Raw genomic sequence first — 23,679 nt, 5'->3', positions numbered from 1 at the left:
GTTCCAAAAAGAAATGCTTCTGACCTTGTTAGTTCAATAAGAAATATTAAAATGAGGTTAGGAGCGATACTTCAAGGTAGATATTTCACTGGGGTTGAGTATCTGTAAAGGATATTTCAGGGGAAAAAAGGTTGAACCTTTTCAGTGTTTATGACAATATCTTTCTATATTGTATACATTTAGCTTTATTTTCTTTTTGTGTACTGAGCTTGCATTCTTCTTAAAAGTGCATTAGCAGCCTGGTGTGAATATGTTCAGTGTCTGATCACAATGTTAACCAAATTGCCAAGATAAAAACCAATAGCCTTTCAAACCAGATTTCACTCGAAGATCTCTTTTAGCCAGTATTGCTACCAGTCAGGATCATTACAGTTCACAGCCAGGTTTGGATAAACTCCTATCAGCCATGCTCAATATTATTATTGCACTTGATCTATTAAAACAAAGACAACGCATTTTCAGGTGTGCAAATGTTTTCTGGGCTGCGAAGCAAGGAGAGAATTTGTGTTAGCAAAGTATGTCACTGATCAAAAAGTAGTATTTACCTTGTGTTGTGATTAAACAGTGGTGAGAGATGCTATCAGTTATCACCAGGGAATCAGATGAGGGAACATGGAAAAACAGTTTGGTTTTACAGGGGTAACTTTCTGCTCAGCTGGGCTGATGTGCAGGTGCATCTGAGTACAGGTGGTTAAGTAAATTGAGCTTGTGGGCAGTGTGTATGTTTTGGGTGAGTTCTCCTATGATCTTAAATCACAGGCCCAGAAGTATGCAGGAATATTTATGTTAATATTCAGTGCAATTTTCTGGTTATGTGGAACTCTTAAATGAGGAATGAATCTTGTTATTTCTGGTGTACAGTACCTTTTTAGTGTTCTGTTAAATGGCAAATTCTCTCATTATTTCTGATTGTTCTTGATAATATGTATGTTTGGAATAGCTTTGGGAAACTTTCTTTTTCTTTTCATTTCATGACTCCCTTCTTGAAAAAGTCAATTAAACTCTAACAAAGGTTACAGTGATGTTTGAAGAAGTTTTCAAAAGTAAAACGTTTTGTTGTGGGAAAGCTCAGCAGGTCAGGCAACATCTGTGGAGGCAAATCAGAGTTAACGTTTCAAGTCGAGTGACCCTTCCTCTCAACTCTTAACTTTGATTTCTCTCCATAGATGCTGCCAGACCTGCTGAGCTTTTCTAGCAATTTCTGTTTTGGTTTCTGATTTACAGCGTCCACAATTGATTCAGTTTTTCTTGAGTTATCATGTCGTGTTGTTTTGATCAGAGCGGATAGCCAGTGTTCTGTTTGTCTGTCCTTCAGGATATCCGTTGACTTCTACACCCCCTACAGTGATAGACTGTTGTCTGTCCCCTAAACGCTAGTCACGGTGCAGATGTATCCATGTCCTACAGTAACAGTGCTGCTGTAGACTACAGTCAAGTGTTGCTGTCCATCATGCATGGCCTACAGTTGGCGTGCTGTTGCCTGTCATAACATTGCTGTCTGTCCTACAAGCACAGAGCAGTTTTGAAGAATGGTCACTGGACCCGAAACATTGACTATGCTTTTTCTCCACGGACCTGCTGAGTTTCTCCAGAAATTTCTGTTTTAAGGGCAGTGCTGCAATCAGTGCCACTGCCTGGTCCACAGAAACAGTGTTATTGTCCGTCATGCATGGCCTATAGTGACAGAGAAAGGTAGGGGTGAGAAGCCTCATATTCCAGGCAAACAGTCCCCAACACCACTTAAAGATATGCAGCTGATGCACTGAACTTCAAATACTCCCTGTCGATTTTCTTTTTGCCATCGCTTAACAAAATAATTGATGCACTTGACATGCCTCAGAAATCTACGTATTTTATAAAGTGTAAAGTTGAACATCAAGCTCCAAGAAGTGGATCTCATCAATCACCTGCTTCAAGAATGGAGTTGCTGATTTGTTCTGTTGAAGGCACCTCTGCTCACCAGTCACTGATCTAAGCTGCAGCAGTGCTCCAATTGGAATCACTACCTGCCGTTTAAGGAGAAGGAAAACCAGGGTCCACGGCCTACATTGTCAGCTGGTCTCCATTGGAAATGTGTAAGGTGCTGCTTGCTGCCATGCCCTGTGGGTACCAAACCTGTCAGCCCTCATTGTGTGAGCTTGCACCTGAAATTGGCTATACCACTCCAGCATCTCGACTGCCCATCGAACCAGACAAAAGTCTCCACCTTCAAATATGAGAGGGAGGCCTGAAGGTCAGAAAACTGAGTACTACCATCAGTGAAATGTGCGTTGACAGCAACTTTTATTTATATCGTACTTTTAAGATAGCAAAAGATCCCAAGGCAAATCATGGCATTGTTAGATCGAATTTTCCACCGTGTTGCATATGGACATATTTGTATAGGTGCCAAAAAACTTGGTTACATGAGGAGAGGAAGGTAAAGAGTTTAGGGAAATTCAAAATTCAGAGCCAGCAGCTGAATCCTTATTAGCCAGCTGCAGGGGCAGGAGGTCAGAAGTCATAATTGGAGGAAAACAAATTTCTCAAATGGTGACACTGCTACAGGAGATTGCAGAATTTAGGATCCCATAAAGCAGTGAATGCAATTCATTGGTCAGAACATTGAGTATAGGAATTTGGACATTATGTTGCAGCTGTACAGAACATTGGGGAGGCCATTTGTAGAATACTGTACAGTTCTGGTCTCCCATCTATAGGAAGGATGTTGTTAAACTTGACAGGGTGCAGAAAAGCTTTATAAGGGATTGGAGGGTTTGACTTATAGGGAGAGGCTGAATAAGCTGGGGCTTTTTCCCTTGGAGTGTTGGAGGCTGAGAGGTGACCTAAGAGGTTTATAAAATCATGAGGGGCACGGATAGGATGAACAACCAGGTTCTTTTGCCTAGTGCGGGGGAATCCAAAACTAGAGGACATGGGGTTGAGGTGAGAGGGGAAAGATTTAAAAAGGACCAGTGGACTAACTTTATCACACAGAGGGTGGTGCGCGTATGGAATGAGCTGCCAGAGGAAGTGGTGGAGGCTGATACAATTACAGAATTTAAAAGGCACCGGAATGGGTATATGAATAGAAAGGTTTTAGAGGGGGTGGGCCAAATGCTGGCAAATTGGGTCAGATTGGGATGTCTGGTCAGCGTGGATGAGTTGGACCAAAGGGTCTGTCTCCGTGCCGTTTAACTCTACAATCCTACAAATGGAGGGAGCTGCTAGAACAGAAAAGCAACATTTATATTATCCTTGCAAGCATTGATGCAGTTGTTTGTTTAAACTTTTAACCACAAGACCGAACTGCATAGATGTTTAAAAGCGACTATGCGGTCTCATCGTCTGATGTCATAGGTCCATCATTTGAACCGTTATAAAACAACAACCAGTGACTACCTGCAACAGCCTCTAGAATCAAGAAAATTATCCAGATCCACTGGAATTTATGAAGCGTAATAATGGGCATGTAAGCACCAGGATGTGGTGACATGTTGGCAAGCTGTATTGTGTTGTAGGATTGTGACTACCATGAAAACATACCAATACACATGGAAATGTCTGAAAAAAAAACAACACCACGAAGTATTTCTGTAGAATGACTTTCAAAAAGGTATGGACACCAAGTAGCTCCCCTCCCATACTGTAAAATGATGTGAACTTTTCTGATGGTTGATGGGTTGAATTTCCCCTTACCTACTCTCCCCTTGAAGTGGGAGTCTAAGATCGATTGAATTCTATGCATTTTGCAGCTCACCAGGCTGTGGGATTCTTTAAGGGAGATTAAAGTGAACATTCCTGATGATGTCATTTTTTTTTAAGAGATTGGTTGCTAATCTTTGCATCATCAAATTAGCAGCAAGTTCCAGTTTCTGGTGGCCATCTTCTCTTTGAAAAGGGTGAAAGGTATTTGTAAGCTTGCAAATAGGAATGCATACCAGCTATCACTCCATATCCCTCACCCCTAGTTTAATGCTCAACATTTTGAGCATGGTAAGTTGAAATAAGTGTGTTCATTCAAACCTTAGTCACATTGGGGTCATCTGTGTGAATCACTCACATTTTCTTTATGGTAATTAAAGCTGATCTTATGTATGATAGTGGCTTCTCTAATTACATAGGTACCAGTACATTTTCTCACTAATTCCGTTTAAAGATTTAGGTGGTGCAGGTGTGAGGACTTAGTTTGCACTGTTAACATGCACACCAGCGGAATGCATTGATTTCTTCAATTTATATACCTACAAAGCTCTATAATGACATGCCCAGTTTAACCCACTGAAGTGGATACCTTGCTAAGTATTCTGTTTTTGTCTATAGGGATTCAAGTGCTGTCTGTATGATCTCAATTGGGTGATGTTTTGTCAAGTATGTCATAATCATTAATCTTTTTTGTTTTCTGGTATCCCATCACCAAGTCACCCTTTATGTACTTGTGCACAGTACATTGATGGTGGCCAGCCAGTCAGTCCCTGGACTGAGGAGATTCTAAAACTCCCCCCCAATTATATCGGTCGGCCAGGCCTTCCCAATCAAGGATCTTGTAGTCAACAAGGTCTACCCTATGACAGAGAGTAAGCATCCAAAATTCTGGAGCATAAGCCAGAGTCTGCTGCTTTCCGTGTAAATACTCTCAAACTAACTACAAGCCTTCGCCATTTCACCAGCATGTAAAGATGATGCAATGCTATGCTTGTCAACTGTTGTTAAAGTTAGACTGGCCATGTCAATTCTGTTAAGCTTTCTAAAGTGAAATTCACTATTACCTGAAATAGTTTAAGCAGATATTAACCATGGAGGATTTAACTTCTTTAAAGGCTCTCAGTGTTTTAAAGATCCAGTCCTAGTTTGTATAATTGTGAAGATAGACTAGTACCAGAATCATTTTTTGCTGTCTTTTAATTAAAAATCAAATGAATGATTAAAACAATGCATTTGAAACATTAATCTGACCTTTTTTATTGTAGTCAGTAATGTTAAAAAAAATGTTAATGATTAAGTGACGTCCTTTTTAAATCCAATAAGAAGTCAGGAGAAACCTTTTTACTGCTGGAACAATGAAAAATACAACTCCAAACCTAGCACTTCCAGCCCTACGCTGGAATCATTAATTAATGCTTTAATTCTACATTGCTGTTACATTGTCTGTTTTAAAACATATTGTGGATTAATCTGTACTGACGTCTACCCTTTGGGTTTTGTTTCAGCTGCACCCTTGGCTCAGTATCTGTTGGTCACTTTACAGACAGCTAGAATCTTTCCTACTTGTCAGTTGTTTCATGTTAGTTTGATTCTGGCTTCAACAAACAGGAAGACATGAAACCGCTCAACAGCTGGTTAAGAGCATCACGGTCTATTGAAGTTATTTTACATGCACCATAAATCGTTTGAATTATTATGTATCTTATTTATATGCTGGTCCTAAGGTTACAATTACAAACATTCACTCTGTTGGTACAATTAAATCTTCATTTAGACTTGGCTGCGTGCTTGAAGCAGCAGTGATCCCAGAAGCGGGGTATTTGTGGCTGGCCAGGTGGAGTAGGTGCCTCTCTTATCTTGTTACAGGTGCTATTCACTTGTCTCCTTGTTCTTTCTGCTTTCCCCTGAGAAAACTGTCCAGTATTGACAGTCACTTGACAAATGTTTTCGAACACAAACATGACTGCTCGAGTTTTGGTAATTGCAATTTTCTTTTCAGTCACTTGTTGAAAGCTTGCTTTTTTACTCCTTTAAATGAAAGCTCAAATGTTCAATTCACCCAAATAACCAGTCTGCAGTAATGTCTCTGATGAGCCCTTTGCTCCCCTGTATTAACTATATCAGGAACAAAATATACAATTCATACATTTGTATGAATTTTATAATTGAGGGACCTGGATGGAGTAGACAGGAAGGACCTGTTTCTAATGTTGTGAGGTCAGCTACTAAAGAGCTTTGACTTAACCTTTTTGATAGAAGAATTATAGGCTGGTAAGGCTCTGTAAACCACTGTGTGTAAAGGTGGTAAAGCCATTTATTTAAAAAATACAGTACTCAGATATGCACTTTATGGAGCTCCAAGCGAAATTACATTAGTTAACACTTTTCTCAGCCAGCACAGACATGATGGGTGAATGGTCCTCTTGTGTGCTACAATTCTTTGAACATTTCTACAAAACATAAGATTTTGTAATATCTTTCATGGTGTTTCATGGTGAGAATTACTGCGATGAAAATGACAATGACACCCTATCAAAGCTTTAAACAGTAAGATCTCATTGTTTTCATTATGGAAACAGACTGGCTAACAGCACAGATTTACAATGGAACCGTTGTTATATTTCTTTATAACTGGATTCTTGGCTTTGTATAGAGGAACTGAAACAAATATACATACATTATCTACAGGCAGCTGCTAGAGGCAAAGGGATATGCTGGGGGTTGGGTATTGTGAATTATTGTAATCAGAAGTTAATCAAATCAGTTTCATTTAACTGGTAGCTGAATAGTCTATGCAGTTTGAAATTTGTGTTTTTTAAAAAAAAGGTGTAATTAGTTGTTTGCAATTGCTGCAGGCAGTAAGAAATTGCCAGGAAAATGTCGATGGGCTTTGTGCCAGGACTTGACTGGTGTTCTGGTTCCATCCCTTTGATTGATAGAACTAATTATTATTTTGACTATCTGGCTGTTGAGAGGTGATGAATCTTCACAAAACACAAGGGAAGAATGCAAATTGTAGTAATTTAAAATGGCTGGAGAGTGATAACAAACCTTGCATGCTGTGGCTCAGTGGGAGCACACACCTCACATGTTCAAGCTCCACTCTGGAAATTTGAAGCACACAATCCAGCTGCTGATATCATGCCACACTGAGTAAAGGCTGCCCGCGCTTGGAAGGTGCATTCTGCCAAAGGCCCCCCTCAAACCAAATCCTACCCCCTTGGGTCAGGTGTAAGAGATCCCACACTATTCTGACAAAAGCACAGACCATTCCGTATCATCTCATGGAGAAATTTGCAAAGAAAAGCACCTTTGACCACATGTCCATCAGGAAGTTGTCAGCACATACCGTCATGCGGCAATAGGAGAGATTAGATTAGATTACTTACAGTGTGGAAACAGGCCCTTCGCCCCAACAAGTCTACACCAACCCGCCGAAGCGCATCCCACCCAGACCCATTCCCCTACATTTCCCCTTCACCTAACAATACGGACAATTTAGCATGGCCGATTCACCAGAGGGTGGATTCTGTCGGGTGGTTCCCTGAGCAGTCTGTCAAAATTATTAGCAGACTGGCTAATGACAGAACTTTCCAACAAGCACCAAGACATCGCTTGGCTGGTGGTGAGAAGGGCAGTATCTGTGAGATCCTTTATGTTGTGCCCAGACTGTGTGTGCCACTGTGTGCTGCCCTCAAAGAGGCTGTGGGGAGGGGAGGGGAGGGAGGTGGTGTAGAGACTGTCACATACCACCTTCTGGAAAGGAAGTCTGGAGAAAGATGCAGCTCTGTGACGCAGGACTCTGTTCTCTACGGTCTGTTCCCTGGGACGCACATCGGGAAAAACATCGACTGCGCCTGGAGGACCATCAACTTGTTGAAAGACGCTCTTTGGTCTGCCTGAAGCATGTTTGACTTCTAGAGCAAGAAGTTGACTTCAACCGAGTGTTGCAGACTGACACATTCCAAAGCCCAGGCCAACATGCTGAGGGACGCACTAAAGTTTAGGGCAGCTGTTGCCAAGGTGCAGTGGGGGAAAGACCTAGAAACATTGAAAATAGGTGCAGGAGTAGGCCATTCAGCTCTTTGAGCTTGCACCACCATTCAGTATGATGATGGCTGATGCAATTTTAGTATTGCATTCCTGCTTTCTCTCTATATCCCTTGATCCCCTTTACCCCCAAAGGCCACATCCAGCTCCCTCTTGAATATATCTAACAAACTGTCCCCAACGGCTTCCTGTGGGAGAGAATTCCAAAGGCTCACAACTTTCTCTGAGTGAAGAAATTCTTCCTCATCTCAGTCTGGAGTGGCTTACCCCTTATTCTTAGACTGTGACCCCTAGTTCTGGACTTCCCCAACATCAGGAACATTCTTCCTGCATTTAGCCTGTCCACTCCCTAAGTCTAAGGTCTTTCTGTCAATGTTAAGTGAGATTTCTCCCAATGTCCTTGACCAACATTACTGAAGCAGTTAAATTGGTCATTTATCTTATCGCTGTCTTTCTGTGGACAAATTAGTGGCTCTACGTTCCTCGATTGACTGCACTTCAAAAGCAGCTTGTTGAATTTGAAGTGTGTTGGGATAGTTAGAGGTTGTGAAAAGTTGGATGTAAATGCAAGTTCTTTTCTCCTGTCTATTGAAGGTGACCAATTGTTTATCAGTGTGAAATTTTGTCTGCTGTGCATCTGTTCAATTGTACAGTATCATCCAGTTTAAAACCTTTTCCAAATCTATTGATATTCCCCATGTCTATTTTGCTCGCCTCATTTTAATTGTCTAGAGAAGAGACTGGTTAATGGAGACTTCAGTGGCTTATAGATGTTGCCATAGCAATCACTGTAACGCTGAAACATTCGGGCTGGTGTTGGGAGTGAAAGCTAATTAGAATGTAACCAAGTTTTTTTTAAGTAAAGATGCTTTTGAAGAACGTCCCATTTAAGATGGCATTTTAAAAGTATGACTTTTATCAGGAAGTTAAAGAAGAGTTAGTAATGATTTCGAAAGAGCACCAATGAGGCTATTTTTCATGTAACTTTAATCTGTCTCCTTCTGAACGTGCTCCTTTCCGTTCTTTCAGGTCTAATCTTGGCATTATTATCAAACATTTGACAAGGGGGGTTATTGTCAATGTCTGACAAAGTCATCTCCATCTTGCAGAGCTGAATGATGACTTTCTCCTGGCTACTCCATAGACCAAAAGCCCATGACCATCAAGCCCTTGTGTCCAGAACAGTCACTGATCTTCTTTCTGTATATTCCCACTTTATAAAACCCACAATCCCCTACAGCATACTGCTTCCTGAGATACGTTTACAGCATTTCCATCATAGATGTATCACTTCAGCACATTTCTGTTTCCCTAAACTGACTTCTTCCTACCTTGACTCTGTTTTTTTCCTCTCCTTAACTGGTCTCTTCTTATGTCATTCTCTTCTGATGCTGGACGCCATTTTAAAAACTTCCAGATTCCAGGACCTCTCTATCTGCTCTTTATCACAGATACTCTATCCCTCCAACTTTCAACCTCCACCAGGATGACCTCTGAGCTCTCTGCACTTCCTTAATGGAGGTCTAACTAGTTCCCATCATCCAGCATCCTCTTCCACTTCATTCTGAACTATTTACCCTTCTACTCCATTCAGTTCCGTCTCACTTAAAAGTTGTTGCTATGGTCATGCATGGATCTTAGCTTTGCTTGCCTTTTCATTGGGTATGTTGATGGAATACTCCACACTTGCCTGGATAAGTGCAGCTCCAACAGCACTCAAGAAGCTTGATACCTTCCAGGAAAAAGCAGCCCGCTTGATTGACATCACATCCACAAACATCCACTCCCTCCACCACTGATACTCAGTAGCAGCAGTGTGTACTCTCTACAAGATGCACTGCAGAAATTCACCAAAGATCCTGAGATAGCACTTTCCAAATCCAGCAAGAAGGACAAGGGCATCAGATACATGGGTACACCACTACCTGCAAGTTCCCCTCCAAGCCACTCACTATCCTGACTTGGAAATATATTGCTGATCCTTCATTGTCGCTGGGTCAAAATCCTGGAATTCCCTCCCTAATGGCATTGTGGATTAACCTACAGGTCATGGACTACAGCGGTTCAAGAAGGCAGCTCACCGCCACCTTCTCAAGGGCAACTAGGCCAGCCAGCAACACCCACGTCACATGCATGAATAAAAAAAATTAACTCGCAACTTCAGTTGTCAAAGAAATTGTGGTAATTATTTATCTTATTTGACTAACCACCTGATAAACTAGGGATTTAGGTTCAATAATTTATTTGGATGGATCTCATCTTTCAGTTGGTTTGTTCATTTTTCATAAGATTACATAACCTCTTGATTTTTAAATGCAAATGCAGGGACTAGAATGTTTTTCTTTTACATCTAGGTATAATATAATCTGGGCAAGGCATATGGAGGATAAACCAGCAGGTCATGGTTGGGCTGTTTGTGTGATCTTTTTCTTTATAAACCCCAGACAATAAACTAATGCTCAAACTCAGAAAGAACGCTCTGCTTGGTAATGTTTATTTTATTTCAGCATTTTAATTTGTTCGCTATGTTGTTATGCAAGAGACCAAGGTATAATCTTATAGTTGAACTTCATATACCAAATTTCACACAGGGAATTAGGGACACATGCTATACCTATGATTCTCTGAAGTTCTGTACAAGGGCAAGGATTTACCACCATACTGGAGATGTTAATTGCATAGAAACAGAATTTATAGTTTCCATACATCGCGTATTGTTACTCTCTGGAAAATTCCTAGAAGTGTTCCATGTGTTTTCATGAATTCTGTTGACATTTATGTTTTACATGATGTTATAATCTATGTTTCCATTAAGATGGCTCAGAAGGATGATGTAGTTGTCGAGACTATCTCACTTAGAACTGCTGTCTCTTGAAATGAAGATGGCGTCTACTCAGAGTCATGAGTTCCTGCCATGAGTTAACATGTGACTAAATCGGCTGGTTCTTAACTGATTGACCTTTTGTGTAGGATATTATCATTCCTCTTTGCCTTATCATTCAAGCACCATTTCCCACAGTATTCAGTACCTGAAGATTTACCCCCATGTTGACTTGATAGTGCTGAGTACTGATCCTGTGTGAAGGACCCGCATTAAAACCGCTCAGGCAGGGTGTCAGAGATGCTGAAGGGTGGAATTAATTTGTGATGGGGCTACACAGACGTACATCAATATCCTAAGGGCAACAATACTGTGGACTGAGTTCTTCAATGATATTATTGATGAAAACTATACACACTGCACAGATTAAGGCCTTCAGCCCCATGTTACCCAGGGAATCGAAAGCATTTGAAAAACAGATTCCATCCCATTCTGTTTTCAAGGTCAGCCTGGTATTATGATAATTCTTTAGTTTTGAATTTTTGCATTAAAGTGTGCAATCATAGGTTGCTACTCAAATCCATTTTGAGTTCATCTGCTTTTGTGATAGTGCTTACATAGATGCAGAGAATGGTGAAAACTCCAAAAGCCCTGTGATAACTGTTTAATTTGTTCACCTCTCATCACGTGTATCCACTTCTTCTCCTATCACTTAGAGTACAATGGCTCCATCTAACCCTGAATATGAAGAGAAGTGTTAACAGTCAAATCAGCATCTCCGTCATTCTGAACACCCACCTTCATTAGCTCCTTTCCTCCAGCTACAGCTGAATATGGTCATTTTCACCAATATTATATTTGTGCTGACTAATGTTCCTCTTAGCTGAAAATGTGTTGCTGAAAAAGCGCAGCAGGTCAGGCAGCATCCAAGGAACAGGAGAATCGACGTTTCGGGCATAATGTTCCTCTTAGTTGCCCTTCTGGTGTAAGTGATGGCTAATCCTCTTTCCCAGCCACTAAACTGGTCCCCAAGGCTCAACTCAAAAACAATGTAGCACTGGAAAAGCACAGCAGGTCAGGCAGCATTGGAGGAGCAAGAGAATCGACGTTTCGGGCATAAACCCTTCATCAGGAATGTAGGGGGAGGGCAGATGCTGAGAGATAAATAGGAGGGTGGGAGTGGGGGAAAGGTAGCTGGGAAAGTGATAGGTAGATGCAGGTGGGGGGGTAATTGTGATAGATCGGTGGGGAGGGTGGAGCAGATAGGTGGGAAGGAAGATTGATAAGTCGAGGGCAGTGCCGAGTTGAAGGGTTGGATCTGGGATGATGTGGGGGGGAGGGGAGATGTGGAAACTAGTGAAGCCAGTGTTGATGCCGTGTAGTTGAAGGGTCCCAAGGTAGAAGATGAGGTTTCTTCCTGCAGGTGTCGGGTGGCTTGGATTTGGTGAAGGAGGCCCAGGACTTGCATGTCCTTGGGGAAGTGGGAGGCGGGGTTGAAATGGATGGCCACAGGGCGGTGGGTTGTTTGGTGCATGTGTCCCAGAGATTTTCTCTGAAAAGCTCCCCGAGTTGGCGTCCTGTCTCCCCAGTGTAGAGGAGACCACATTGAGAACCACGGACGCAGTAGATGAGGTGGATGGATATGCAGGAAAATCTCTGCCGAATGTGAAAAGATCCTTTGGGGCCTTGGAAGAAGGTGAGGCGGGGAGGTGTAAGCGCAGGTTTTACACCTCCTGTGGTGGCAAAGGAAGGTGCTGGGTGTGGAAAGTTGGTTGGTGGGGGTCATGGGGCTTAGGGAGTCTTGGAGGGAATGGTTTCTGTGGAACACAGATAGGGGTGGGGAGGGAAATATATTTATGGTGGTGAGGTCTATTTTTAGGTGGTGGAAATATTTTCCGGAGATGAGTGGAATGGAAGGTGAGGAGGAAGGGGTGTCCTCCTCAAGGCTTTTATTTCTATGTGCTTCTTTATATCCGTGACCTCCGCCAAGCAAAACCTTTTACTCAGAGCTACAGCTAACATACACTAAATCTCAGCAGTGGATATCCATGCTACAAAGATCTCATGATCATTCTGTGCTTGAACCTTACGTCTTGGGCTGACCTTATGTCCTTCATGGGACAATGAAAATTGAATTTCTTTGGATTTTTTCAAAGGCATAAGGTCAGATTTATTTCTAGCTGCCAGAGGAACCTCAGACCATGGTGATCACTGTTGTTCTGATGACACCAGTCTTTCTGCTGTAGGATCAGTTCTTTCCCAGGACAGGTGTCTGGGATCTCTGCCCAATGCCACAATGTAGAAGTGTCATCTCAATGTTGACTTGGGATTCACTTTGCACTACTTCAGAAGAGAAGTGAACAAACTTAAAGGGCTGGCAGGAGAATTCTGGGAACCAATGCCATTGTCACCTAAGGATTCAGCCATAACAATCCTCTTCAGGCAGCACCCATTCCTCCACCCTCTGATTATGTAGTGGTATAATCACTAGACTAACAATCGAGTGATGATTACCAGTGATCCAGGTTCTAATCCCACCATGGTAGCGGGTGGAATTTGAATTTGAGTTCAGTAAAATTCTGGAATTGATGATAATGAAACCGTTGTTGATTGTCAGCGGGGGAAAGAAACGTATCTCATTCGTGAATGCTATTTAGGGAAGGAAATTGCTTTCTAACCTGATCTTGGCTCTGTGTGACTCCAGACCATTCAACAATGTGGTTGACACTTAGCCCCCTGGGCAATTAGGGATGGGCAATAAATGTTGGTCTGTTAGCGATGCCCACATCCTGTGAATGAGTAGAAAATAAAAGTCTGTACCCTATGCTGCATCTGGCCTTGCTTACCCTTCACCTAAACTCGCAGGTCCTCCATATCTAAAATGTTAAGTCCTTATCCTTATCCTTGTGTTTAAATATTCCATATTTCTGTAGTCAGTCTGAAACATGGTCACAACTCATATGTCTGGAAAGACTCTTCAAATATCTTGCATTCCTGAGCATGATTCAAGGGAAAAAAATGTGCTGTCTAATATATAATTTGTGACACATCTCGAGATTTTACCTTTTATTTTCCAGAGGAAACCTCCTTGACTCTGTGTTCTGTTGATACTTTGGTTTTTCTCCCTCTTATCCATTGCTAACCGTGAGGTACAGTGTTTGGTAAATTCCTTCTCGTCCCCAAATCTTCACTGTGCGCAAGTTAGACTCTTTGATTAATTTATCCTTTTCCAGGGTTTCAAAACTGTGACATCTTTTTCTTATCCCTCTTGGATTTTTCTTCTTTCCTGAAAATTAGAGTTTTCAAATGAGATTTGCACCAGTTAATCACTACTAACTAACTACCTCATCTTCTATTTGACATTTTAAGCATAGAGCTGTCTTGCAGGATAGGCTTTGGCCTGTGATATTTTATGTGGAAAACATTTATACTATCCTGTCAATGCTTCAGGGAGTTGCTGGAACAAAGATTGCTTTTGTTGAGCTCTTTGCCTTGTACCCATCAAGAGAATTTACAATAAATACCAAAGTAAAAAGCTAACAATCTTTATACTGTATGAGAGGACAGTGCTGATTGGCTCACAATGGATTCTAATTGGTAGTGGTGTTGTCATGGCGAAAGCACCAGTTAATGATGATGGATAGTTAACTGCTAAGCTTTGTTTACGTTTAACCACGGGTTAATTCAAATTAATCAAGGCATTTTCATGAGAAAGAAACTTCAGCAAAACTGCCAGTTATTTTATTGAGTTGAAGTATGCATAGTGTGTCTGTATGAGCTTTCTGTGTGTAAAGATCAGAGCACTGTTTCTTATTAAATGTAGCTTCCAGTACATGCAAGTACACCATATTGTAAACCTGACTGACAGTCTTAGACAAAGCTTGGAAGTGAACTGTCAATCGTCAGTTAACTGGTACATTCTCTAGTTGAAACTTTATTGCTGGAACAGCACAGCAGGTCAGGCAGCATCCAGGGAACAGGAGATTCGACGTTTCGGGCACAGGCCCTTCTTCAGGAATGAGCAGAGAGTGTTCAGCAGGAGAAGATAAGGATTCTGGTATGGTGGCTCAGTGGTTTGCACTGCTACCTCACAGCACCAGAGTCCTAGGTTCAATTCCAGCCTTGGGCGACTGTCTGTGTGGAGTTTGTACATTCTCCCTGTGTCTGCGTGGGTTTCCTCTGCATGCTCTGGTTTCCTCCCATGAAGATGTGCAGGTTAGGTGAATTGGCCATACTAAATTACCTGTAGTTTTAGGTGCATTAGTCAGAGGGAAATGGGTCTGGGTGTGTTACTCTTTGGAGGGTCAGTGTTGACTGGTTGGGCTGAAGGGCCTGTTTCCATACTGTAGGAATCTAATCTAAAATAAAATTTTAACAGGATTGTTACTTTCATTATGGTGATGCAATGTTAAATTGATTAACTTGATCTTGAGTGTCTGTTGAACATCCATCAAAATACAATGTAGAAGAATATAGAATAAAAAAAGCTGAAAGCACTGCAGATGCTTCAAATCAGGAAATAAAAAACAGAAATTGCTGGAAAAGTTCACCAAGTCTGGCAGCATCTGTGGAGAGAAATCAAAGTTAATGTTTCGGGTCCAGTGACCTTTGCTCAGAATTTGCTTAGTCCTTCCTTCCTGAGAAGAATATAGATTAAGAGCTCCTAATTGTTTGATCATTGCAGACAAAATATTGAATGCAGCAATAAAAATCATGTTAGGGTATAAAAGAATACACCGATTAAAATGTCACAACTATCCTTGCAAGTCTCACCTTGCTGGTAGATGCTAAAGTTACAAGATTAAAAGCTGGTTTATTCATGAGCACCAAACATGTCACATTACCGAACTGCCCACTGACACAAATAGGGCGAACAAAGAAACAATGCAATCATCAAGTTAGACTTTAAGTATTGGCAACAAGAACAGACTCAATGTCTTGAATGCTGATTGTGTGATTGTAGATAATTGAATTCTTGGAATTAAGACAGACGTGTAGTTTTCAACTATTCCATCAGTTGATCTCTTAGAAAGACTGAACCATAATTTCCCTTTGAATAGTGTCCAATATTCAGTTGTTATTGTAGACAAATTCAGAATCAATATGAAAAATAAAGCAGGACTTTGCTATAAGCTGTCCCTGATAATATTATCAAGTGTTCCAACTTTCTGATGTAATTTCTATTAAACCCTGGATATCTGCCCAAATGAAATTATAATTAGATTTTAGTGGTGTACGGTCGTGAGTCGCATTTTCCTTGAGCATTATTTTCACATTTAGCATTAATTAGAATTAAGTTGCCAGTGTTGCTCAGAACCAGAAAAGATAAAATTGAATCGAAAAGGCCTCAATGCGCCATGTTAAAAGTCATCTAGATTCCACAATTTCTCCCACTAATTTATCTGATTTGTTCTTCTGTCACTCCTACTCTCCAATCTAGGCTTTCTGTTCTCAGCTTTGCCTTTCTTACCCTCTTCCAACACTTCCAATTTCACTATTCATTTAGCCTCAATTACACTTTCCTACAGCTAACTGCCAGGGCACTTTTGGGTCATTATAAGTAGGCTATGGAGAAGGGCCTGTGCCCGAAACGTCGAATCTCCTGTTCCCTGGATGCTGCCTGACCTGCTGTGCTGTTCCAGCAATAAAGTTTCAACTTTGATCTCCAGCATCTGCAGACCTCACTTTCTCCTGGTACATTCTCTATACCAGTGCCTCGAACAGTCAGCGACCACTTGCCAACCAATCAGCACTCTCCTCTCATGCAACAGAAATGTTGTTTTGCTTCAGCATTTCTTACACATTTCCTCATGAGTGCAAGTTGAAAAGCTTTGGCAAAATGTGAATTCTTTTCAGCAATATCCAAATCCAGGAGTATAGAACGATTGGGGAGAGGTGGACTTGCTCACAACTGAACTGTTGAAATGGTCTGGCAAAATCTCTTGCATCCGCTGAAATGGTTAAAATGTGAAAATTCTACTCATTCATTATCATAGAATGCTTTGAGATGGTCACAGAATTCTTAGCTGAGATAATTAATGATTGGTGTCAAAAACTAAAGATGACCCAATTGTTCACATAGCGTTAATCAATTGGGGGAGATGTTTCTCTTGGCCCAAGTTCACCTGCAGCTAATAACTCAGGAATTTTCTACATTCTTTCCCTTTGTCCAGTGGTAAAACAATCCTTTAGTACAAACAACCCAGTGCTGTTTAGAGGTGGTTCTGTTGTATAAAAGCAATATCATGCTCACCTCCATTAAGAAGTGGATGCGTAGTGTGATTGGGCCACTGTGGAACTCAGAGTTGCATATGGATTCAGCACAGGGAAGAACCTAAAGTCTGCCTATCATAAACAAAGCCCTTCAGTACTACATTAAATATGACTTCCCATACTGTTGACCCAGAGGAGTCTTTCCTCAGTATTGCATCATTCCTAACCAATGAAACCATTTTTAACAATACAGGATGTACAATGATATCAGTGGGTAGTAATTTTGGAATGTGGTATGATTCCTAAGTCTGTACTGAGACCTTCAGAAGTGGCTAGGAAGGGATTCCCCCACTCACTTCATGATTTGTTGCTGTTAGCTGAGCGTAATCTGGGCTTTGAGAATTCTCAAAGTTAGCCAGTGGCTTTGCCATCCAGAAATTATCTCTCATCCTACACACGAGCAGATTTTTTTGAGCTTACTGTCAAACAAAACAACACTCCAATGATCTGATCAATGCGATGGAAACTCTTGGATGTTCTGCATTCCAGTGCATTAGCATGACCTCGATTCATGACCCACAGCCAATGCTTTGGCAAAACAAAAAAATGCGGTCGCTGAAAATCTGAAATAAAAGCAGAAAGTGAAATAAAAATTCAGCAGGCATGGCAGCATCTGTGGGGAGAGAGAGCAGAGCTAGTGTTCGCCTGAAGTGTTGTTCCGAACAGAAGTCATATTGGGCTCAGAACCTCAATAGTGTCACTCTCTCCATTGGTTTGGTCTTTGGAATTGTTGATATTTAACTGGGATATGCACGTATCTGGGATATGTAGAGAGTTCTGTGTGTAATGTGTATTTGAGGTGCTCTTATATTCCAGTTCAATGGCCCCTCACTGGGCAAGTCCAGAGGAAAAGGAAAATTTGGTAGCAGCTCCTGTCTCTGACCTATTCATGCATGTTGTCACAAAACTGAAGGGAAAATTAATCAAACAATGTTCATCCTTCTGCTCAAGAAGTAAATTATGACTGCTCACCGGTACTGAAAAATATTCTAAAGTCACAGTCATAGAGATGCACAGCACAGAAACAGACCCTTCAGTCCAACTTGTCCAAACTGTCCAGATATCCTAACCTAATCTATTCCCATTTGCCAGTTTTTAGCCCATATCCCGCCAAACCCTTCCCATTCATGTACCTACCCAGATGTCTTTTAAATGTTGTAATTGTATCAGCCTCCATTACCTCCTCCGACAGCTCATTCCATACATGCAGTTGTGTACAGTAATGTTAAAACTCTATAAATGTTCCCACTTCCCAATATAATGTAGACACAGTTTCCTTTTCACCCTATAAAATATTTACACTGTTAATTAACTTTCAGCCAAGGTCACACGGAACCTGACCTCATTACACTTTTGGTCCAAACATAGCCAAGTGAACTCCAGTTCAGACATGAGGTGAGAGTGACAGCCCCTGTCATTAAGGCAGCATTTCACCAAATCTAGCATCAAGGAGACCTAGCAAAACTGTCACTGAAATCAGGGAGAAAATGCTCTACTGGTTGGAGTCATACCTTGCATATGGGAAGATGGCTGTGGTTGTTGGAGGTCAGTCATCTCAGCTCCAGGGTATCTCAGCAGGAGCCCCTCGGGGTAGTGTCCTCAGCCTACCCGGCTTTAGCTGCTTCATCAATGACCTTCCCTTCATCATAAGGTCAGAAGTGGCAATATCGCTGATTATTGCACAATGTTAAGCACCATTCACAGCTCCTCAGATACTGAATCAGTCCATGTCCAAATGCGGCAAGACCCGCACAGTCTCCAGCTTTGGGCTGACAAATGGCAAATAACATTTGCACCGCAAGTGCCAGGCAATGACCATCTCCAGCAAGAGAGAATCTACCATCGCCCCTTGATATTCAATGGCATGCCATTACCAACATTCTGGAGATTACCATTGATCACTGGGAGCTCAGTGTTGACAGGTCACTGAGGGAGATCACCTGTCTCTTCAACATAATCTTCTGGAGTTTTTTTTTTACAACCCCACCATCCCATTGGACCCCAAGATCACATAACCTCTCATCACCAAAGCTGCCTACTTGCACATCTGTGTCTGTGCTCCATCTGGGCTAATCTGTGTTGGGACTCATTTAGACCTTTAATTATTCCAGATTCAGCCATTCCATATTACTCACTAAACTTGGATCTGCTGCTCATATTAGAATCTGCTCTTACAGTATATCCCTGTGCTATCCCGACAGTGGCTCCTGTTCTACCAACCTGTCCTTTTTAAAATTTTCATCCTTGTATTTAACTGGACTGGCAGCCTCCTGTCATATCTCTGGAACTTACTGTAACTCTTCAGCCCTCTGAGCTATCTGTATTCCTCCAACTTTGGCTTCTTCTATACCCCACATTTGAATTGCTTCACTCTGAAATTCTTTCCTATTTCTCCATTAAGTTTTTCTTTAAAAAATCAACTTGGTGCCACGTTTTGTCTGATAATTGCTAATTATTCAAGGAACCACAGGAGGAGAAGAAATAAATACAAAGAGTTGTTTGGAGAGTTTGGTGAAATGGGAGGCTGACTCATTAATGAGATGTCTAACAAGCACTATTCCCTGTCAATTGGCCAGTGAGAAACTCACCATGCCGGGTCTGAAAAACATAAACAATCACAGAATCACAGCGTTGTTATGATGCAGAATGAGGCCATTCAACCCCATTGTGTCTGCTTTTCAATTAGTGCCAATCTCCTGCCTTCTCCCCCAAATTCCTGCCCACCATTGCTATTGAAAAGAAACATCAAAGGTCCTCTTGAATGCCTGAATTGAACCTGCCTCCACCACATTTCCAGGCAACACATGCCATACCTTATCATTGCTCCTGATATCAAAGTAGGCCTCTCCATATTGTTACCTGTATCTACCACTCATTCTGGCATAGCCCATGTCCCTCAGACCCTTATAAGGAATTTGGTACATTTGCCTTCATTGGTCAATGCATAGAGTATAGCAGTTGGGATGCCATGTTGCGGTTGTACAGATAATTGGCGAGGCCACTTCTGCAGTGCTGTGTGCAGCTCTGGCCGCCCTGCTAAAGGAAGGGGGTTATTAAATTAGAGAGGGTGCAGAAAAGAGTTACCAGGATATTATAGGGAATGGAAGATCTCAGACATAAGTAGAGACATAGGAGGTTAAGGGGTGACCTTACAGAAGTTTATGAAATCATGAGCCATAGATAAGGTGAAAAGCAAAGTTCTTTTCCTTAATGTAGGGGAGTTCAAAACTAGAGGGCATAGGTTTAAGGTGAGAGGAGAAAGATTTCAAAGGGACCTGAGGTGCAACTTTTCACACTGAGGGTGGGGCATATATGGAATGAACTGCCAGAGGAAGTGGTAGGTGCAGGTACAGTCACAGCAATTAAAAGACATGAATAAGAAATATTTAGAGGGTTTTGGCCAAACCAGGCGAATGGGACCAGTTCAGTTTAGGAAACCTGGTTGGCATGGATGTGGTGGACCAAAGGGCCTGTTTCTGTGCTGTATGATTGACTCTATGGCCACGGTGTTTACAGATTACATTTTATGTTTTTATGCATGACCTTCACTTTCCTTAGAGCACAGTGTTTTGCGAGCTGCATGTTTGATGCATCAAAATGAAGGGTTGGCTTTCAGAGATTTTTGCTCAATTACAAAATAATATTGGAACACATTTTACGTTGCCACAACACTTGAGGTTAAGATTTAATTGATAAGACCGAGCAACTCCCTTTAGCATACCAATGCTCCTTCCTCCAAAACATTAACACTCCCAAAATCACTTCAAATTCCTTTTGCATAAACCCAATGACCTATTCCTTTACCATTCTTTCATCTTTTGCATTGGTTGTTACTTTTTTCATCAGTTTATTTTTGTACTCCATTGGTTTATTTTTGAGTAATTCTTCAGTTATACCGTTTAATATTTAATATCTTTCACAGCAGTCTGTTCTTAATTGGTTTTCTTTCCAGATTGTAAGTGTTCAAGTGTCTTGTCACGCCTAGTGTAATATTGTTTTGAAATGGTAATTTCTTGTGAACTCATACCTCAGATCACTTAGCATAGCACTGTAAAACAATCCCATGTTTGCTGTTAGCTTGCTACCAGTGCTGCTAAACTCTAAATGGGAGTAGTAGGGATGCTGAAATTTTCTATACCACCTCCACTCTGTTACAGACCAGACCAGACCCCCTCAAAATATTTTAAGAAGGTAGCCTAGACCTAACATTTCCTTATTTTGAAGGTAGATGTGAAGTGTGTGTGATGTGATTAGTCAAACTATTTGACATTAAGCAAAGCTCAATTTATTTCAACAGTATAGTTAAAATACCAACAAAAGAATGAGGAATTTAGAATAACTGAACTATTGGAAGACTTCACTGAATAATAGATACAGTACCTATCACTAATTAACTGTTCCAGTATCGCAACATCACATAAACACAACTGGCAAAACAGCAAATTCAGACATAGATTACATGCAGTTTTCAAGAGAAAAGTCAAACAATGTTGCAGCCAAGAAGCTTCCAACTCTTTCTTTGAAGCTTCCAACTCTTTTAAGACCCCAGACAGCTTATGATGTTACTGAAGAAACCAAACCCAGAAATCCGGATCAGTGAGAGCTGGCCACACCCATTCAGGCTGCTTCCGTTGTTCCAACTTCTATAAAGAAACCTAAAGGCCTCACAAATTGTTTACTTATGTCGTCTTGAAATAGCCAGTTTGGTGTCTCTGCCTTACAACCTCTCTTCAAAACAAAACAGGACAAAGTGCCCTTTTCAAGTGACAGTGTCATCACAACTCCCCCTGTTTCATTCAGATATAGATCTGGGTCTGCAAATGGTGCCTGTCCTGAATTTATGGTGGACGTTGAGAATCTCTGTTTGTGTGGTTTTGTGAGTACGTCACTTTGTCCTTCCACCCTCATGTACAATGCATTGGAGGTCATGGAATAACTGCAACTGCATTGAGATTAAGCATTTAAAATCTTGAACCATCCCAAGCCCCTTCACAGAAGTGTTGTCCAACAGAATTTGACTGCAGTGAGCTGAAGTGTAAAATTATTATTTTTCATTCCTTCTTTTAATTCTTGAGAGCACACGGCAGTAGAAAGCTTGATGTCTCCACGTGGTAAGTATTGCACCAGTTTAAGGCCTCGTGTAACTCTGTGACATGATCTTTGATGACTTCCTTGCTGCGGTTCACCTTCCATTGCACAGATTTTTAAAAAAGAATTCAGTGCTGGCACTGTGCTGTTCAGATTTCCCATGCCCTCCAAATGTTTTTGTAGGGCAGAGACCTGAATTTGTTTATTTCCTGTTACCGTTTTTGTGGTGAGAAGCTACAGTAACAGTGAAGCCTGAACTTTCAAATGACAAAACAAGTATTACGGCTGAAAGAGTCTATCACCTGAGCATCAGATAACTTGCAAAACACAGGCACATAAATGAGCCACATATCTGTGAAGCTTGCTAGAAAGGAATGCAAGTCAAAACTTATCACATGGGATATCTCTTAAGATATATTAACAATCTTCATTCTTGAGCACAACTGTTTATTGAGACAGTTAAACCAGCTGGTACAGGTACTTTTCCCCAGTGTTGATTCTGCGTGATGTTGATAAGGCTGTCTACAGACTGGTGACAGCACACACAAGAAGGCAAGAAATAGGAGCAGGAGTAGACCTTCCTGGACTCCTGCCTGGAACTGTCTGTTTCAGTGACCTGGACCTCAGACTGCAGACTGTCTTATGTTGTGTCAGACAGAATTCTTTGAGAGCAATCCAGAAGTCTGGATAAAGGGAAAATAGAATTGATTCCATGACTTTCTTAGGCAGAAGCCCTCTGATACCTCGTTCAAGAGGATATGCTCTTCATATTTGTCCTTGACAAGCATTGATGTTCAAAGATCTTAAAGGTTGGCTACATATTCAATGGCCTAAATGTGTTTCAGGAGTTTCAATTGTCAAGTTATAATCAAGATCGAGCCTATACACAGTCTATGATAGGTGCCACAGATCAGCGGTTTGATTCCCACGGCTAGTGGGTCTACCCCACTGTGGTAATGGCTGGGTTGATCCTCTTTAAGGTTTCCCTCAGCTATATTCTATGAAGGGCCGCATTTTCTCAGCCACTATGTAATGTTAAAACACAGCTTTTGTTCCTTGTTATGCAGCACTGCCGGCATGGAATCTGCGTGAACAAAGAGATGGCAGCGAGGCCGGTGGATGGAGAGTGGGGACCCTGGGGATCATACGGAGCATGTTCACGAACATGTGGTGGAGGGATAAGGAGTGCAGTAAGAGACTGCAACAAGCCAGAGTAAGTTTCTTCTGAACTGTGGTGCACCGGACAATTTAAAATGGTTTCTTGAGGTGGGTGATGGGTGCCAGTGGATTCACATTCTGCAGCCGTATCTATTTGATTTTCATGTACCTTGGAAACCATTCCAATCTTCCCAAAGACATTCTTAAACTGAGCTCCTAAAACAAGGCTGTTGACAAGACCTTTATTGCACTCCATTAAAGGAAGGAAATTGTGTGCTCTTTAACTGTGGGCCTCTCAAACAAATCTCAGAGTTGACAGGCTATTCCATAGCGAAGTATTATTTGTCCTTTGTTCAATCGCCATCACATAAAAGTAAATAAAGTTCAGTCATGCAAAGAGACAGGAATATCTAAAGGCAATATCTCTTGTTCTACACATCGTGAGGGCAGTTTGACCAATTTGCTGCTCTTAGGTAGACAATCACAAACTGTATTGCTCTGTGTTTGCAGTGCTCTCTTTACTGTTCTAATTGGTTTATTGTTCATGTTGTTCAAACATTGATTTGATCTTAAAGGTTCACAGTAATTTCTTTACCAGAAATGTT

At 41.4% G+C, this 23,679-nt stretch overlaps 1 protein-coding gene across 1 annotated transcript in view; it reads left to right on the top strand.

The window, feature by feature from the left end:
* LOC122559510 (A disintegrin and metalloproteinase with thrombospondin motifs 20-like) overlaps positions 1-23,679 on the top strand; it is a 373,826-nt gene that overhangs the window by 174,252 nt on the left and 175,895 nt on the right. The window contains exon 12 of the mRNA XM_043709081.1: positions 22,984-23,129. Within this exon, the coding sequence (XP_043565016.1) occupies positions 22,984-23,129 (146 nt within the window). The remainder of the gene's footprint in view (positions 1-22,983; positions 23,130-23,679) is intronic.

The sequence above is a fragment of the Chiloscyllium plagiosum genome, chromosome 19, assembly GCF_004010195.1.
Source record: "Chiloscyllium plagiosum isolate BGI_BamShark_2017 chromosome 19, ASM401019v2, whole genome shotgun sequence".
NCBI classification, from domain to species: Eukaryota; Metazoa; Chordata; class Chondrichthyes; order Orectolobiformes; family Hemiscylliidae; genus Chiloscyllium; species Chiloscyllium plagiosum.
The sequence above is the reverse complement of the archived record's forward strand: the minus strand, read 5'-3'. Positions and strand labels throughout refer to the sequence as shown.